The sequence below is a fragment of the Taurulus bubalis genome (genome assembly GCF_910589615.1).
Source record: "Taurulus bubalis genome assembly, chromosome: 11".
NCBI lineage: Eukaryota > Metazoa > Chordata > Actinopteri > Perciformes > Cottidae > Taurulus > Taurulus bubalis.
Window position 1 is genome coordinate 17278963 of NC_136599.1, and position 19914 is coordinate 17298876.

At 39.2% G+C, this 19914-nt stretch overlaps 1 protein-coding gene across 1 annotated transcript in view; it reads left to right on the forward strand.

The window, feature by feature from the left end:
* The window catches only part of cntn3a.1 (contactin 3a, tandem duplicate 1), a gene marked incomplete at its 3' end in the record, with an annotated part of 66925 nt that overhangs the window by 13174 nt on the left and 33837 nt on the right, over positions 1-19914 (forward strand). The window contains exons 3-7 of the mRNA XM_079226556.1: positions 594-769; positions 8761-8856; positions 16544-16747; positions 17808-17910; positions 18253-18437. Of these exons, the coding sequence (XP_079082682.1) occupies positions 594-769; positions 8761-8856; positions 16544-16747; positions 17808-17910; positions 18253-18437 (764 nt within the window). The remainder of the gene's footprint in view (positions 1-593; positions 770-8760; positions 8857-16543; positions 16748-17807; positions 17911-18252; positions 18438-19914) is intronic.

Here is a 19914-nt window from a genome sequence, read left to right on the forward strand (position 1 = left end):
AATGATTGAGATTTATAATGCAGAATCATGCAGCTTTATGAATCTGATGAAAAGAACGCAAATGAACATTTCTGTCTTTGTGCGCACGTGAATCTGCACAGAGTTGGATGAATCTGGCCCATGGTGCCTGGCCCCCCCTGTCTGATAATCACTATTATTGGAGGGGAGGATTTTGATTCATGGTGAAAGGGCCTCTCTCATGTGGTTGTCATTTATGGACAAACAGGCTGAAAAAAGGAAATGTCAGAGGAATGTAGAGCATTTGATTGGTGAGTAAGAGATGTCTTTGTAGTTAGAAAATGCCTGAAAACAAATAAACAGTCTTTTGAAATGACTTTTGCTGATTGCTTATCCTTTTTAGTTCTATTAATTTTGGTTTGGTTGCAACACACATCCGTCTGTGTTATTTCTGTCTGCTTTATCGAGAATAGGACTGTTTGGTCACAGCTTGGGCTACTGGGTTTCTCTATTTGACATTAATTGGACTTTTTGCAACATCAGTTAATCTAAACAATAGGTAAAACAAAACACAGGTTATCTTTACTCTCTGTATTAAGGATTTATTGTTGTGTATCTCATGCTTACATTCACAGGTGGAAGCTCAATGACTCTTTCATCCTGCCCAGGCCAGGGTCACGTTTCTCTCTCATGGGAGGAAACTTACACATCAGCCACCTGAATAAAGAGGAAGATGTTGGCATCTATCAGTGCCTGGCATCAAACTCTTTTGGCACCATCGTCAGCAGGGAGGCCAGTCTGCACATTGCATGTAAGTCCATATTATTTTTCACCAAACAATGTGTCATTTCAAAAAGGATTTTCAAATTGAACGGATGACCATGACCACAGGCCCAAGGCACAAAATCACCATGTGTGTTCTCCCCGAGCAGAGTTTGGTTGTACAATAGCAACATGCCACCCACAACCTCAAAGTAGCCTGTATTTTACTTTGAAATTGTATTTATTAATGTGAAATGTTCAATTCTTGCCATTTGCGTCAACATGTGAAAAAAGACACCTTAATTTAAATGAAACCGACGCAACAGACCGCAGTGAAGAAGACCACTGGCTTTCTTCTGGCCTTTTTTGAAGACAAGTCATTGATCTAGTCCTCTCTACGTCATTAATCAAGTTAATCGGCTAATTTACAAAAAAATCAAGCTATTTCATTGTCATACCACATTTAAAAAATAATGTTTGCTCCAATATCTTAAAAACAAAAATACTTTACATAAAAAAGATAATAATTAATCATAAGGCCAATTATGGGACCCTCAAGGCCCTTGCCAAGTTCCCACTTTGCCCATGCGATTATGCGGCCATTCTTTTTAATAACCAAAAGCAAAAATGCAACATTATAATAGTTTTGTTTGATTGTCTTGAGCAATTTGTGTTATTTTCAGTTTTGTTATTTCACTTCAGCAGGGTTTAGTTCACCTTAATTCAACTGCAGTTCTTTTGAGATCAATTGAGTCTTTGTTTGCCTTGGAAAGTAAAGGTTTCATTAAACATCAGAAGTTCTGGTTCACTGAAAGTATAATGACCCAGTAGGATTCTCTGGAAATTGTTTGTTGTCAGACCGGATCTTCTCTGACAAAAAAACAACCAGCAACTAGAGACTCTTGCAGTAGGCCGATACTGTTAAAGTTACTAATGAGAAAACACACATTAACTGGCGATGCTCCTATCATGCTTTTATTCTTTCACCCCGATTAAGGCTCCAGTGCTGGTCTTTACTCTATTAAACCTCTCACACCCCTGTGATGATTGTGTGGTGGGCCTCGACAGGCCAGTATGGTTGATGCTTTACAACCTCATCCATCACTTTTTATAAGAACAGAGTCTAAGGCATCTCTGATGGCAAGGTGAACTTGAGGCCTCCACTCTTGATGGGCAGCCCATATCAAATGACAGCCCTGATATCTGTGAACAGATGGCGCAGCTAGATTGAATTCTGATGTCTGTTTCTCTGCCATAGCGGACGCAGAGATGATCCTTGGCAGGGAGAGCACAGAGGTATCCATCTCACCGCGATTTGGTGCTTCTTTGTCACGAAGCAGCATTAAATCTTCGGCATATCGTGCAAATCGGTACTCTGAGTTGCCAGCAAGCTGTTGATCATATTCACATTTCCTTTCAAATTTCAAGGCCTCACCTGAACTGTATGTAATTTTGATTGGTCTCATCCATTTCCTGGGCCTGACCTGAGGCTCGCTGCTTTTGTCAACAGATGAGGACAAACATCAGTGCCCATGTGTCATGCGTCTTATTTATTGCTCTTGACTTAATTAATTCTGCTCCATGATTGAGCGGGTCTCGGGTCAAGCCTGTTATGAGAGTCAGTACTGTGTCATTTGTAACAGACTCTGACTCAGAGTAGCTCAATATGCTCTTTCAAACACTAAGAGGCTTGCACCACTCACTCTGTGAGACAAAGAACAAAGCAAAGGCCATTAATAAACTAAACACAAGGATCCACAATAATATGTAGAGGTTAATCTCATTAGGTCTGGTAGTCTAAAGCCAAGGCTTTTGGGCACTGCTGCAAAAAACTAATGTAGAAAAGTGATTACAGCATGCTCATTATCAAACAGAGTTATCTGTATTAAGAGGTTTATTCATGGGGGTCCTTGCTGATATGGCGAATGAGATCAATGTTACAAACTAATGATGTCACATATCATCAGATTTGTATTGCATGGAAGTGTAGTGCATTGCCTACATGTTTAATCCTCTGGAGGATGGATGATATAACAGTGTCGGTTGCCATCTGGTAGGAGTTTAAAGCTCTAAAAGTATAAAGGTTCTTGATCCTGTTGACAATACAGAATTAAATGTTTAAAAGGTTCTGCTCGCCTGCTGGGAGTGCTGGAAGGAATAATCTAGTTGGTTATTGAGCCAGATTGAATTTCCTAATCTCCAAGGGATATTTTTGGTGTAAGTGTAAGGATTTTTACTGACGCAAGATGCAACATTATACAACAGATCCCAAGGTCTGCAATATAGGCAAAGTGTAAAGGACGCCTGACCTGAAGAGGGAACATGCTACAGCCTAAATCCTGTGCTGCTTATAGAGCCACAAGTGTAACGGAGTGTTTAATGGAGGGTGAAATAGCTGTATTTATGAAAGCAATGCAGGATGGGACTCCCTCGTATCTCGGTTCTCATGATTTCTCCTATCAAATTCAGTTCTGTAATTGCACATAATTTGCATTCTTTTCTTACTGGCTCCAGTCTAACCTAACTGCCTTATCTCTGTAATTACTTTGCAAGATTTCTATCGCTTGTTATTGTTTTTTTTCTGTCTGGCCTCTCTCATTTCCATTAGCTCTGTGCTCTTTATTCATTGCTTTTGCCGTGGGCGAAAAATGAAGTTTGTTTTGAGCCGGAGAGCTCATCTGAGGAAGGGACAATGGTATTTATCGTCAGCACTGTGATGCTAGGTGCTCAATCTGGGCTTCAAAACCTCTTTCAGGGAGGGTGGCAGTGGGCACATTCTGAATGCAGCACTTCACAACAGCGTTGTAATTGTCAGGAGACATCAGCGGTAGCGCTCTGTAAGAATTAGGCTCCTTTGATGTTTATCACTCGTCAAATGCCATGCGTCACTCACCGTTCACTGCTTGATGCTTCTCTGACAACAGAGGAGAGGTGAGCTGAGGGAAGATGTGAAGCAGACATAGATTACATTATCCATTTATTTAGTTTACCTTTATGATTACAACATATGACAAGTTGGTCATTGCAGATTTTTGGTGACTTGCATTTTACTTTAATTATTTATATCAGCTGTAATTAAGTGTACACAGCTTTACTTAGTGATTAGTAACCCTTCCCTCTTCACTCTACAACCACAGTCAGTTTTATTATACAAGTGTTTTTTACTTTTTATTCTCACGAAATTACAAAAGCTTTTGACTCAGCTATTGTACTTGACTGCGCGTCAGAGTTTTCTATTAGGACTGAATGAACATTATTTTGTTGTTCTCCCCCAAACTACATTCTGTCTTTGATGTTACATGTTTAACGACACATTTAATGTGAATTTGTTTCAATGAGAAAGTAGAAATTTCAGAGATGAATGAAGTTCAGCAAAATCTTGCAGAATTTGCATAAATCATGATCTAGCCTAATAAAAAAGACCAAAAAAGGGATCTAGTCATGATTATGATGACATTACTTTTCAAGCAAAGTGCACAAATAGCTTCCCAGTGTAGGGAGATGACATTAAAAGACAATCACATCATTAAAACATCTGCATATATAAACCATCCAAAGGTGATAAAAACAACAACAAATAACTATAAACAAGCATAAAATCCAACATAAAATCTAGTGATAGCAAAAGGGAAGTTGCTATGTTACCATCCTACCATGTTTTTGGCATTTCTTTGTCTATTTTTATGTAATTTTCTTTTATTCATTACTGTAAGGATAGCAATGTTAGTTGGCCGTCCATGTAAACAACATCTTTACTTGAAAAAAGGATGAAAGCCTAATGCCGCCTTCACACCAAAAGAGCCTTTTCGCCTGACTTTAGTCGCTCGACTTTATGTGGTTGATTCGCTTTTTCGCAATAGTTCTGCTTTATACTTGTGGAAGTCCCACGAACGTCGGAACACCAAACGCCGCCGTGTCTGGGTTCATAATATTATCCGTAGTCGCACACAGCTCCGACTCCTCCAGGACGAGTGTCTGAAATCAGCGTCGGGCGAATTTTTCGCCAGAGTTGAAATATTCCTAAAAGCAAATATACAAATATTTCGAAAAGCGGAAAAGCGAATATTCGCAACGCTTCTTCGCCTCATTCGCGCCGCCCGGTGAAAAATTATTTTTCGCAACCATGCACGTCTGTGCATTGACTTAACATGTAACCTACTCGCACGTGAACGCGGCATAAGAGTTTGCAATTAATTATTATTATTTATTTAGCTTTGTGTATATAATATTATCCAAACTGGTCAGCTCACATCAGGAATACGGAATAACCCTTGAATAGAGGAAAATTATACCATAGCTAGAGAAATTCAAATAAAGCCCATTTTGGAAAGTTTTAAAAACTCTTTATGCCTTTTGTCCAATGGTTAGGTGACAAATGTAACCATATCTCAAATTGCCCTCGAGCTCACACTCCAACAGAATGGCTTAAATTTTTCTTCTCTACAATCACCTCTCATTCATTACAGTGGGTCACATTGATGAAGCTAGCACAAAAATGCAAATTCACATCCAATTTCATGGATCTGAAAGCACTCAAAATAGCCTGAACCCTGCCACGGAGAAGCACATGGAGGTGCAGAGCCGTGATGGGCTTGATAAGATGATCCACGGGGTACAGAACAGCTTGGGTTGTCAGGCGTTGTTGGCTTTTAGTGTGTCTAGCTCATTTACGCTCCACCATACTCCAAAGGAATATTGATCAGGAGGGCTTTACTCTCAGTGTGAGTGGGGCAACTCTGCTATGTTCTATTGTATAAGTCTGATTTCTAGAAAGGAGTTAAATCTGGTCCTGTGCCTCCTGATGGACACGGCATGGCGAGCAAAAAGGCACCCGATAACTGGCCCGTTTTTTCTCTGTATTTCTGGTAAAATATTTGATTTGATACACTGTTTGTAAACACAATGTTGTGCTTACACACACACACACACACACACACACACACACACACACACACACACACACACACACACACACACACACACACACACACACACACACAGATGCCTGTTTGGAGCAGATGGCTCATGTGAGCTGTTTCACTTTGTGGTAAAGAGTGGATAAGAGGAGTTGTTGCATGGTAATCATGCAAACAGTTTAATCAGAGAAGACAGTTTCATCTGTGAATGAAGTCTGTTCTTTTTTCAAAGCTGAGAACCTTCTTTAACTGCAGTTGGTAAACTGACGTTAAATTAAGTTAATTAATTACATTTTATTCATGAATTAAAATAGTTCTAATGCACATGTAATATGTAAATATGGTTTCCAGTCTTGCAACAACTTTGCATTTAGAGATCAGTGGACATAAAGTAGGCGATTGTCTGGTATTGCGAGACTAGTACTCAGTATTGTTATGTGTGGGAATGTATGTGTACATATACAATATTTTATTTCGTCCCTCGTTCTTACTTTTTTGTTTGATCAAACTTTTTCACTCTTTTCACTTTAATTATTATCTTGCTTTGTGCCGGCCTTTTGTAAAGCACTTTGTTATTGCTAATTTATTATGTTTTTATAAAAAACATAGACTCTGCAGACTCCTGAAGCCAAAAGACAAACACAGACCTATTTTCCGTCTCAGGAACCACACATACTGTACACACAAAATGTAACATATCATTTTTTTGCAGCAAATGTGAAACCACGGACGACCAACAGTGGATAGTGTATTATTTCTTATCAGCATTCAGATGACAACAGTGTGCAGAATATTAACTCAAACCAAACGATTCATGACATCAAACCATTCAGAGGCAGTGCTCCTGCAGCTGCTGGGACATACTGTCTGACTCAGCAGGTAGTGGCCCTGCCAGAGCAGCTATAGTTTAATATGTTATCAGGTAGTCTGTTTGCCTCCTTACAAAGCAAACGAGTATGTTGAGGTAGGGGAAAAAGTGGCGCTAAACTTAAAAAGACTGCCTCATTTTGAGACGCACAGATCTATGGCAATGTCAGTGTGTCAGTCATTTGGGCCGTTCCACCATTGAATTGGATTGTTATGACATTCATGGTCCCCAGAGGATGAATCCTTCAGACTTTACCGATCCTTTGTCTTTTTCTCCAGCACCACATGCAGGTTGACATTTGTGGTTTTGAGTGAAATGTCCAAACAACATCACATCACAGTAAGAAAAACACAGATTTAAATACTCAAATGAATGATGGCTTGATTCCATGCAGCTGCCTCCGTTTCAGGGCCCTGATATTTTGCATGTGTGCTATATATAAGTATGATTGTTAAAGGTATTTAGGGACCCATGATGAGCAGGTAATATGGATTACCCGGGAGTTCATGCAAATTGGTTGATTGAAATTGAACAAATAACCAATATAATGCATTTGAATGAAAAACATGTACACTGAAATGACTTATGCTAGTAAATAATAACACAATAACACAAGTATGACTACAGGTCTATTGTGCTGAAGTAATGGAATAGATAATAGAACTGCTGAAACTATAATATAGCTTCTCACTAGTGTGCAACTGACTTCTACGGGGCATGGGGTTAGTACCAAGACAATGAAGGTGGTAAACATTATACCCACTAAACATCAGCATATTAGCATTTAGCACAAAGCACTCAAAGTGCAGCATCACATAGCAGCTGGCGTGGCTGTTAGTATTGTTTATAACCTGTTTGTTAGTCTAAATATATTACAATAAAACAGATTAAATGAGATGAAACTTAAATGTTTTGATCAGCCAACAGAAAGACAATGTTATCTCTGCCGCTCTGGGATTCCAATGCTGGTTGTAAATATCTGCGAGCAATGGCTTTTAATAAGTGTTGGACAGTGTCCGCTTCAAATTGAGTTCAATTTGAAGTTGAAAGCAAGATTAAATTAAACATTTTAATTTACAAATATGTTTTATAGTGGTTTACTCGTTAATGTTACATGATGAACATGAATATCCGCAGAGGCCTGAAAAGTATTGCTTTTATTAACATTTCCCACATACAAAGTATACAATTAAAATTGACGAATGTTTTGATAAATTAATATTTAATGATAAATTAATACATTTCTCACATTCACTTTATTAGAGTTTATTAGAGGAATCTGCAGTTAAAGATGGGTGGCTGGTCCGGGGGGACCCGACTGTGCTCAATCTGTTCATCCACTGAGTGGCTTCATGCTATTGTTACCCATGGATCAGCCATAGATTTAGAATTGGCCACTGAAGCATCCGCACAATCTGTCTGCACCAAATATGAAAATAACTTAATGATCTACTTGTTTATTTGCGAAGTCATACAGAAGCTTTCCGCTAAATCATTTGTGAACCCCCCCCAAAAAAAGTGCTTTCAATTTCGAATGTACTCGCTGTTCTGCCGAATGCAGTTTTCCATTACTCACAAGGTCTGCAAAGATCACGTACTTTATTATGCAGCGGCTCATCCTGCTGTGCTTACACACAGGAGGTGTCAGTTTTGCATTCTTTCTCCCTGTTTTTGTATTCAGTCTTGATTTTGTCATTATATGGCAGCCACATATTTGGCTCCACTGCTTGCGATATCTCCAAGAGCCACAGTAGGCAAGAAAAGGCAGAATGTTCAAGGATTGCTGTCTCTATTTGCTTTTTCTCAGCAGGTTGTCAACAAGTAATCGGTCTCCATACAAATGATGTTTCAGTCTTAGTCATTTAATTGTTACTGGTCTGTGTGCAGTGGATGAAACACAGAAAGTGATAACAATTCACAGTTCCAATTAAATTCACTCATGTGTGACTTATACTTGAGAAATTGCTTTCTGCTCCAGTCAGAAGTGTTTAGGTCTTTACAGCACTTTGTCTGCATTTATGCAAACATATATCGTGCTTTATGGAAATGTGCAAAAGTTCTGCATCATATGGCACTGTTGAACTCTGGTCTGTAGCTGTGCTCTAACCAGATGTGAAATTATTGAGCAGCCACGGATATGACCTGTAGTGCATTTTTACCTCTGTAAACAACTTTGCATGCCTTGTGTGCTTATGGCTTTTGAGAAGAAGGAATTGATTTTTTTTTGCTTTATTGCTTTTGTGTTGTGGTTAACAGACTTGGAGAACTTCAAGACCCAGAGGAGAAGTCCAGTGAGGGTTCGTGAAGGTCAAGGAGTGGTCCTCCTGTGCGGCCCACCGCACCACTCTGGAGGTAAGACGGCCTTATCTCCAAGTTCTTTATCTTGTCACGGTTTTCATTTTATTTACTACCTGACACATTCAATCATTTGTGCTGCGGCTCTACCACAACTTGGCATCAGTGAGGACTGATCTACTTCTTGTTAATCTGGACAAAGTGGAAGTCACGTACATTTGAGCTCACCCCCTCAGATCTTCTGGCTGTTTGTTTGTGTTGTTGAGGTCAGTGGAGTGAGTCATTTTTACTTTGGGACACTCTGACCTGTCAGTTTGATTCTCAATGGGGGCGAGGAAAAACTTTAGCTTGAAGACTGGAGAGGCTGTCTGTGACTGGGGCCCTGCCAGGCTGAGTAATAGAGCTTCTCTCTGAAGGTGCTTCATGTGCTTCACATCAGCCCTTTGCGTCCATGACATTATCATTGGGAGTTAGCATCCGGTGCTATTAACTCCTACACAGGGGTCTGGAGATGGGCAATTCTACCAGCGAGCAAGGCTGAAGGAAATTCTCCACTATTATCAAATCTGGATGGGGTGGGGGGGGCTTCAGCCGTTATTTCTAAAGATTCAGTGTTGGATATTTTAGTGATAGTGTACAGTGGCTCAGTCCAAATGACTAATTACATTTTTCTTTTTTCTTTTAAAAGCAGTGACTTTTATATATTTTGTGGCAATCTCTTATGGGATGTGAAAAGGAAATGATGTTAAAACTCCTTATGTGATATTTGTTGTGTCAAGAAGCAGTGGTAACTATTATTTATATACTATTATTAAGGCTGGGACATTATTCAATATTAGCTTGGTGCACTCCTATCATGACAATTTTATTTGATTTTGAATTGAAAATTTAGATTTTAAATCATAAAGTTATAAAAGTTTTAAAATGCACTAATTGCTGAATTTTACTCTTGGAAGTCTGACTTTTTATTTACTGTCATGAATGGGACTAACGCTGCATCCAGTTCTCTTCATACATTCATATTTAGGATGGTGTTGTCAGCGATTAGTTAGCCAGTAGGGCACCCACTGGGACTCACATGCACACACAGCCGGACAGGCTATGTTTACTCTATTATGTCTTTCCACAGCAAATAGTTGTTTGCTGCTCTATTAATACTATGAATGTCAAATGTACCTTTAATGCTATGATGTTGATTTTTGCATATGCCCAGGCCAATAAGGGCATGCCTTAAAACAAGTACATAACATAAACAAATTATTGTTGGTGTCGTTGAGGGAAACTTTATTCCACCAGTTCATACTGTGTACTACTGTGCAAAACTAATGCTGTTTGTTTGACAAAAGGATGAGATGTTTTTTTATCATTATCACACAGTCACTTGCAAACCTAAGTGTAGGCTCACATTTGTAGTGCTTTGTTCTATATATGTTATAAAGAGACATCTCACCTTGTGTTGACAAGAAAAGCCGGGACAATGAGCCACATGCTCACTTTTGGCAGCTTCGTAGTGTAGTGGCTTTTTAGACATCCCACAGTGGAAGGTGTCCAAATGCCAACAGGCACTCCAGCCAGCTAAAAACAAAACCGCAGCATTGTCAGTGTTGGGCTGTAATAGCAGTGTCATGAAGGTGTCCAAAAATATTTTGGAAAGATTTTGGCAATAACAATTTCAATTCAGCATTTTATTCATTATTCGTAGGGAAACTGCACAAGATTAGTCGTGGCAATGTCCCATTATGCTAAATTATTTTTAGAAACTTGCACTGTCTGTTGTGAAGGCAATCGTGCACGCACCGGGGTAATGTTTGTGATCTGGAAGAGGAAGATTGCCCCCTCTACGTGACTGCATTGAGAGGGAGCACTCCCTGGACAGCCTTTTTGGGGTTTTAGCGGTGAAAGCAGAAATTATTCGACATTGACTGACTTCTCTTTGGAAACATTATATGTTCCAAAATGTTTTGCACACATACACAAACAGGCTGGAAGCGCTGTTTGCAAGCTAGTCTGAAAAAGGGGGAGTTGTTTGGTAACCAAGCATTCATTATTCACTTGAAAATGCAGTTTAGTGAGTCTCTGGTTCGCGTGTTTGGATGAATGCTGAAGTCAGCGTACTGTAGGGTTTACCATTTCATTCATTGCTATGTACTGTTTGTATAAAACGTAATGAGAGTTACAGGTGTAAAAGCTTGACTACTGCTTGTAATTGTTTCTATTCAGAGCAAAAGGTTTGAGAAATGCTGATGACATTTACGTGAGGACTTAATGGGAACTCACGTTTAAGTACCTAAGTATGGCACAAGTACAACACATTTCATTTCAGTTTTTATTTAAAGATTTTGCATTGCATTGAAGAACAGGGCCAAGAGTCACTCACACCTTTCAAACCACAAGAATTATTCAGGAGTGCTGCAGCTCGGCTCTGCAAAGAACTGGAAGTGTCGGATGAGTAAAAACCCCACCTTTCATATCATCTGATGATGAATCTCATTTGATTCATGTTAACAGCAGGTGGGAGCTTCACCCCTGTGAGAAACATCACACCTTTGAAACTCACCTCCTCTAATCACCTCCCCCCACACATGTAGTGTATTACTTTGTCAATGGCACAGCTTCTTACTTTTTTCCTTCATCGGTGATGAAATGTATAGTTTGACCTTTTAACTAACAGATGGTTCAACCAGCGGGAGTATTTATTTTATTGGTATACTTTCATGCAATAAGGGGATATCAGGACACCATTTTATTTAAATTAGCATTACAAATGTAACGTCTCTCTTTATAAACTCATTTTCACGACATTCAGGAGACTCCCTGAGCTTCTGATGTTTGTACTTTGCTCAAGAACTCCAGCTGCTTTGTTTTGACTGCGTTCTTGCATATTTGACAGCATCACACTTCACTGATGTTTACTAAGATGTATGCCACAGTGTGTTTGGGTAAAAATGTGACTGGATCATTGGAGATATGTTATCTGGGTCTTGATGTTTTTGTCTGCAGGGAAATGTTAATAGACTTATTCAATAATTCTCTTCAATAATTCATGTTCATCTTGTCTGTCGTTTGTTACAAAATTGTGTTACTTTTTATTTAGACTCCAAACTCCCTCTGGACCTCCCTCCTATATGACACTGATCATTTGGGACTCGAGTACTGGAGGGGCTGTTGTCAGTAACCAACACTGTTAGATTGCACCTGGCCCATATCTGTCACACCCAGTCTCATACAGAGCCACTACCTGCTCTTAAAAAGGAACGATAGTATAAAATCTGTTGAATTGTTCAATGATTTGCCATCATCAGCTGACTTTGGGCAAAGGCATAGTACACCTTGGACTGATCGCCAGGCTACCACAGGGCCAACACATATAGACAGACAACCAATCACGCTCGCATCCACACTACAGGCAACCTAGACTCATCAGTTACCGGCAACGATGAAAAGGTTACATCACAGACAGCAGAGTGCTAGTTCTTTATAAGGGGGATTCATTATGCATTATCAATGCTATCAGACTGTCAACAAGTATTCTTTTCTTTGGTGGTTGGGGGGGATTAATTGCTAATCTTGGTCAAATTCAGTCAAACGAGGTCAGTTTGCTCCCCTGCTGCTTTTTTCATAACAAATGAACACATACAGAGCATGTCTGACCGACCAGTGACGTACAGACTGCTTTTGTTTATACCGAGCACCCCTCACTTCCTTCTTGTGGATCATAGTTCTTCTCTGGAGACCCTGCATAGTGCTTGCAATGATCCATTTTCTGACAACATTTTTGGCGGCTTTCATCGTAGATAATGCTTATTGATGGCGATGTTGTGGATGCTGAGATGTGCAGTAGGATGAATTATCTCAAATTTTGTAACATCTTTGCTGGAAGGCTAGCTTGACCATCTGTTATGTAATATTATAACACGTCTAGTTTTAGTAACATGCTCACATATTCATACAAATACCAACACTCTTTACAATCACATTATACTGTCCTAAAGCTCTGTTCTCAGACTACAAATATTAATGGCTATACTGCTATACGTTTTGTCTTTTTATACATTCATGAAAGAAATATGGAAACATAAGAAACCTGTGGCAAATACATGACATATGCATTACTCTATTTACAGCACTATTAATGTACCGTTGTACATATGAAACACAGAAAAGCCTGACTGTCATTTGAATAGACTCACAGTGTTGGAAAAGTGAGAAACATGCTCTCATAAAATAAAGTGTGACACAATTCCTGATCAGCGTAACAATGCACATCTCCCATTTAAAGGATTTCAGTATCCCATGCATGATTCAGGAAGCCATTATTTAATTTTAACGATGCTTCAAAACCCTCAAGACAGCTGCAGGAAGTAGTTTGGTGCAGCCAGGATGCTTTGAAACTGTAAGGCAGTGTGAAGTTGCCCTTAAAGACTGACCAAAATATTGTCACTTGCCAAGAGGAGCTCCAGCGGTGTTGTTCCACTGCAATGCACTGTATGTGCCTTCGTTGTCAGTCTGTGTCATGATCTGCTTTGAGAGGGTCTGAATGACTGTGGTAGTCCAGGACTTAATGCATCTGACCTCCTTTCGCTAATGGAAACAGGCCTTTTAGATTTACTCAAGGCTGAAATCACTTGTTCTCTATTTGCAGTGCATATACCTCAAAACAGAGGCTGCTCGCTGGCCAGTAACACACATAGCTTGGAGGGATTTTTACCCATGTGCGTGACCTAAGCCTTTTCATAGAGTGAACTTGTTGTGTGTTATGAATACAGATAGGTAGCCCTGGTTAATGGCTGTTACTTTCTGAGGAGACTTGGGAGTGCAACTTTTACACAAATTGTGCATATACTCTTACAATACACACTTGTACAAAACCCCACTCTGGATTCAGTATGTCCTTGGCCTGTCATGTTGCATTTCTCTTCCCTCCTCCCAGATCATTAAGGGGGAATTTATGCTGCCTGTTCATTATACAAGGGCTAAATGGAACCACAATGAAAATCTGCCACTCACTGTCAGTCATGATTGCATTATTCCATTACCGCCCATCCGCAGGAGGCTCTCAAGTAAAATCATCAGATACAACCATTGGTACTTTCCTCTTCCTATTTCCTGCTTCCTGTTTCTGATCATGAATCTTTAACTGGACAATTAGTAACCTCTTATTTGCTGTTGTTCCAGTGTATCATGCCCTGTACCTTTTAAAAGATGTTGTTTCAAAAGCAGACATTAAAAATAAATGACCTTGTGAGGATGAGAGCTTGGATATATTATTCAGGGGAGAGGATATTACAGCGGTTCTCTCTGTGGGTTGGATGGATCGAACCAAGAGGTTATGGTTGATACAAATGACGGAGGCTCGAATTAACTGCAAAGCAGTAGAAAACCACAAGCGATGAACATTGTATTTGAAATGCCACTCCTCTTATTACATGTCTCATATCAGTCCATGTAAGTCATTAAAGGAAACACATATTCGCCTTCTTGCAGAGAATTAGAGGACAAGATCGATACAACTCTCAATTTGTTAAAACCAGGAGACTGTTAGCTTAGCTCAGCATAAAGATGGGAAACAGTCTGGCTCTATCCAAAGAGACAATATATATATATATATATATATATATATATATATATATATATATATATATATATATATATATATATATATATATATATATTTTTAAAGAAATATTTTTTTTGTTTTGTTTGTTAAAATTGTACAATGGCTAAAGTCAAAGAAAAAAAACGTATTCTGAAAACATTTTCAGCAGGATGCCTGGTAACCTCATGGTGACAACAACCCCCAAGGAAGTTACTGCTTCCAGCCAAAAGCTAGTTGAGCAGACATATGAAGCTAACAGCAGCGTTAGATTTTATGTACCGAGCAGTTATTATACACATACAAACTTTCAAAATGTGGCACATTGGAAAGCAGAAAACAACATTGGCACGAAACAGACAGACAGATGTGATTACACTGAGTGGTCCAAGTTTGAATCGCATGTTGTGTTTTGGGGATGATCTCAAGGTCACCTCTACCAGTCCAACCCATATAATAACACCCACTCTGTATTTGTACTTGTTGAAAAGGAGCATTTTCTTAATATGTGAATCACGAGATCTCAAGATTCCATGCCACGTCGTAATTTGCAAGGTTTGCAGTGATATGTCAAAGCCCACACATCCTCTTGCCCCGAAAGAGCCAACATGAAGTACACTGAGTCAGTGGATGATGTCCAACTCATCTCTCAATTATTCCCTGTACCATAGTGCAGAGTCATCGCTTAAACAAGTTTTTTACCAAGGGCCAAGATTGCTTTTGGGACAGGGATGCAATATGGTCCAGAGCAATCTATCCTTGTGTCAATGTGTCAAAACATCATCATTCCTTTTTTAAATGCGGCTCATTGTTAGTACAAAGCCTTTCTGACTGCACTCCATTTGGTTGGTAGTACCGGGAGTCTTTCACAGAAGTTTGTTATCAAGGATGATGAATAGTAGACCAGGTGGTACTATACTGAATAACATGATCTGTAATATATTGGTTTTATTGGGCACTATATAGTTTCTCATGAAGGATCTGCAGCTTTAGGGTTGATTTAAGGTCCTCTGTTGCTACATGACAGCCACAAAGGGAGATGCTTGTTGTTGTTTTTTATGTACAACTACTGTCTCTGTCTTTTTAACATATATTCATATTATGGAATAAATTCCAAGAACAGATAAGGACAAATTTAAAGTAGAGGAAACTACATATATGAAATTAAATAAAACAGGGCATTATATTTATTATTATGCATAAAGATGCAGTGGTAATACAATAATAGACATACAATGTCAGGTTTAATGTACACTAGGTGAGTTTGCTTTGTACAAGTATAACATTCTCCTCACAATTACCTGGAAATGCTCCCAGAACCACCGCAGCCTTTAGCTGTCTTCAGGTACCAGACAGACGATGAAACATGATCCAGGAATTCTGATTTTAGCATTACATCCAAGTGATGGAAGGCTCACCAGATTCCAAAACTGGAAAGTCTTTTACAATTATGGAAAGTTGTCGAAATCAAAGTTTCCTCCATTGCGATAATTGTTCATGCAATCACGTCCGTGCTTGACTGCAGTGCATTTGCTGGATAATGTGTGACATCAGAAGTTCAGCCAGGTTCAATTATTTCAGACAACCTTGTGTTTTTATTTTGCTGGACCGTGACTGTATGAAGGTAGTAGTCCCATTGAAATGGATGTGCGGTCAGTTTGAACATGGCATTATGCCGGATGTCACTGAGCGGCAATACTGGACAGTTGGGACTTAAATGCCTTTGACGAGGGTAACCTGTTGGTTGTTAGTCATTAAATCACCACCACACTCTTAACTCAGGCGTGCCTCCGCGAAATACCTCAACACTTCTGCAGGGAATGTAAATATGTACTTCACCGAGAAGTCAATCATTCATATCCTTGGCACCATCAGTTCAACATCGTGAACCTGTTAAACTTTTATCATATTAAGAGCATTTATCTGACAGTGAGTAAGAGTAATTGCTCCTCCATTATACATTGTGTTTTTAATCATAGAATGCTGGCACTCAGTCTCATCCACTAATTACTTTATCCCTGAAGGCACCCACTCACACTGAAGTTATGAGACTGCTGATGCAGTACACATTATCTTTACATGGGTATAGATGATGCATAAATACAGTATGTGTTTTTGACTTGTGCTCTATGTGTCTGACTTTGTTCTCAGAACTTACCTTCACATGGATCTTCAATGAGTACCCATCGTTTGTCATCCAGGACACACGACGATTTGTGTCCCAGAAGACCGGCAACCTCTACATTGCCAAAGTGGAACCCTCTGATGTGGGCAACTACACGTGTGTAGTCACCAACACAGTCACCAAAAGCAGCGTTCAAGGACCACCGACTCCCCTAGTGCTGCGGGTTGATGGTATGACAGTTTTACTTCACTTACTATGATTAGAGTACAAAGTAGGAAATCTAATTTTGAGACGTAACTTTGAGTGCAACTTTGAAATTGCTGAATTTAGTAATAGCCTGGCAACTTAACACATTTTAAGAGGTGAGAGTTTTTTGCTGGGAAAAATGTATTTTGCCGGCTGCTGGCCAACCACACCACGAAATATAATTATGGTGGTGTGGTTCTGTTCAATACTTCCATAAGAGAGGTAAGTCTCGTGGTTAAACAATCTAGCCAATCACATCGTCAAAGCTTTATTTGAAGTATCCAACTGATTGGTTTGGAAAAAGAGGACTGTGTCAACCTCACTGCATCATTTCATCTGATTCGTCTCATGTTCAAACAAGACAGGTTTGTAATTATGATTTGTAGATGTTTGATGATCTCTAGACCACTTTTACAGGAAGGGTGTGTGATTTATAGTACATAATTGCAATGATGGCCACTGGTCAGAAGAATGAATGAATGAATATATACTTTATTAATCCCCAAGGGGAAATTTTGTGTCGCGTAGCAGCCATTTACACAGAAAATATGATAAGATAAGATATAAAAACAACAGGGATGAAAGATATTTGCAATAATAATACTAATAGAATAAAGATAAAAATAACAACAACAATAAAATAGCTGGATGAAAGAAAGAATAACAGAGTATTAATTTAGGAATTAAATTAAATTGACTTAAACTTAGACAGTAGAAGTGCAAGAGTGCAAGTATGTATGTGCATATTAAGGTGTAAATAAAAATAAAAATAACTACAACAAACAGTAGGAAAGTGCAAAAATGCAATACATTTATGTAATATATAGGAAAGTGCAAAAATGCAATAAATGTATGTAATATGTCTGAATCTCTTTTAGATATACTTAACTCAGCTGTTGGACACAGTTTAGTGTCCAAAGAAAGAGCTTTCATTTATTTTGGCAAAGACAGTTGTGAGGGAACAACATTTTTCATGCCTTGAGCTGAAATAATTTCCTTCAGGCATACATGACATTATTTCTCTGTTTCTCTTTTTAACTCCAGGTGTGATGGGTGAATATGAGCCAAAGATCGAAGTGCAGTTCCCTGAAGTTGTCCCTGTTGCTAAGAGCTCAACTGTCAAACTGGAATGTTTTGCACTTGGAAAGTACGTCCCACTGTGTGTTATTATACCACAGACATTTGTTGTTTACTGAATCATTCGAGGCTGCATCCTAATGTGTGAGGAGCCTCGGAAGTGATTTTGAGAGCAGACAATTTCGCATTTGAATGAGTCCTTCTTGTGCTGTTCACCCAGAATACGCAGAAGAAACATTCACCAGTTAATGTTTCAGATTGATTAAACATTGACATGCTTTATACGTGTTTTTAAGTATTCGCTGCTGTCATATATGTGTATGAGCCTTAGCTAAATTTGTCGATAATATTATCTTTAGGAGTATTTTTCATTTTGTGGTCTTGCTGTGTGTTATTTTTTTCATGCCTTTAGCCCAGTGCCAACCATCAGCTGGAGAAGAGTGGATGGAGCCTCTTTTGGCAGGAAGGTGGACATAAATAAAGCCAGCGGAGTATTAGAAATCCCTTACTTCCAGCAGGAGGATGCAGGAATATATGAATGTGTGGCTGAAAACAGCAGAGGAAGAAACTCCGCAAAAGGAAAGCTCTCTTTCTATGGTGAGTAGGAGGATGATTTCGCTGACTTTGATCTAAAACTGATTTTACTTCACACCTCTTGTCTTGAACAAATAATATCTTATGCCCTCAACCTCTCAGTCTTCTTCCTAACATATCATGTGCATTTATACACTTTCACTAAATCTTCTACCTATTGATCAATACCCTCAAAGCTTCACTGCAGCTGAACCTGATTGAAAATCTTGCAGGATTAAAGTATAGCTTTGGTGTGAGTTGAACCAAAAAAGTTTTACTTGTTGTCACGCAATCTGTAGCTTTTATTAGAACCCATATATAACGCATCATATAGTGAGATGTAGTAATAAATTAACCTATTACCGGTAGTTCATTTCTGACAAGCTCTTTATTGTGCCAGCGGCCAATACGGGCCCGTTGCGCACACAGATTTATACTACCTTTCAGGGAGAGGTGATTTTTCCCCCCACCAACACTGGACTTATAGCCCATATTCTGAGAAAGCTTTTAATGGCCCTTGATGAAGGATTTTATGGTTTCTCTCTCCATTATTTTGCAGTTTATGCATTGATGATGTCTGCCCACAAGGCACTGTAGGGATGTGCTTGAGTGAAATCATCAAATCCAGATTTGTCTTTCCTGTGAAGAAGGGGGCCTTTGATATGATAATGCAGTAGTATGGAGTCTTTTCCGGCACCTGTGGGAAAGATGAAATGCTCACAGTACCTGTAGGTCGACTCAGAATTAAACATGTTTTGCTTTAAAGTGATATGCCTATTCATAGAGCAGTGTAGGATGACACCACTGGATCGTGATGACTTAGAGGCTCTAAAACAATGGAAAATGACATGATCTGATCATGTTAAGGTCATTTTGTAAACAAGGTCATAAGTTCTCCACAGCCTGTAGCTATCACTGTCTTGGCGCTGTGTTGCATTGCCTCTGCACATTTTCTTTGCTGTAGTTGTGTGGCAGTCATGTTTCTCCTTGTAAGATTTAAGGCCCATCTCATCTCAAAGCCTCGCAGACTGGCCAGCCGCCAGGTGATAAAAATCTGTAATCTCATTTTAAACTCCCATAGACAGGAGCTTGTGGGACATCCATCAACTCTATAGAAGAAAGGGAGAATCAATATGGGGATGTGGTGTTTGCAACACCCAACCAATGCGGGCACAGGAACAATAAGGGGTGGCCTCTCTTTCGATTTCCCACTTAATTGTCCTTCTGTAGTTCCAGGGGATTTATGAAATTAGATCGTGGTTTAGCAGATGAATGCATTTGAATGAGCTTAGACACGATCAGATTGACTTTGTGTAGAAGCCTCTTGCATCATGTCTTCCCTTCCATTATGTTATCTCTGACAGTCTCATTTGTAATATTGTTAACTGGGTGTCATGCACAATAGTGTTTGTTTCTGTATAGTGATGTATTTTCAATTCAGGACAGCTTGCTCATTTCCAAACGTATTATGTGGGTTTTTAATACAAAATATTATCTCACT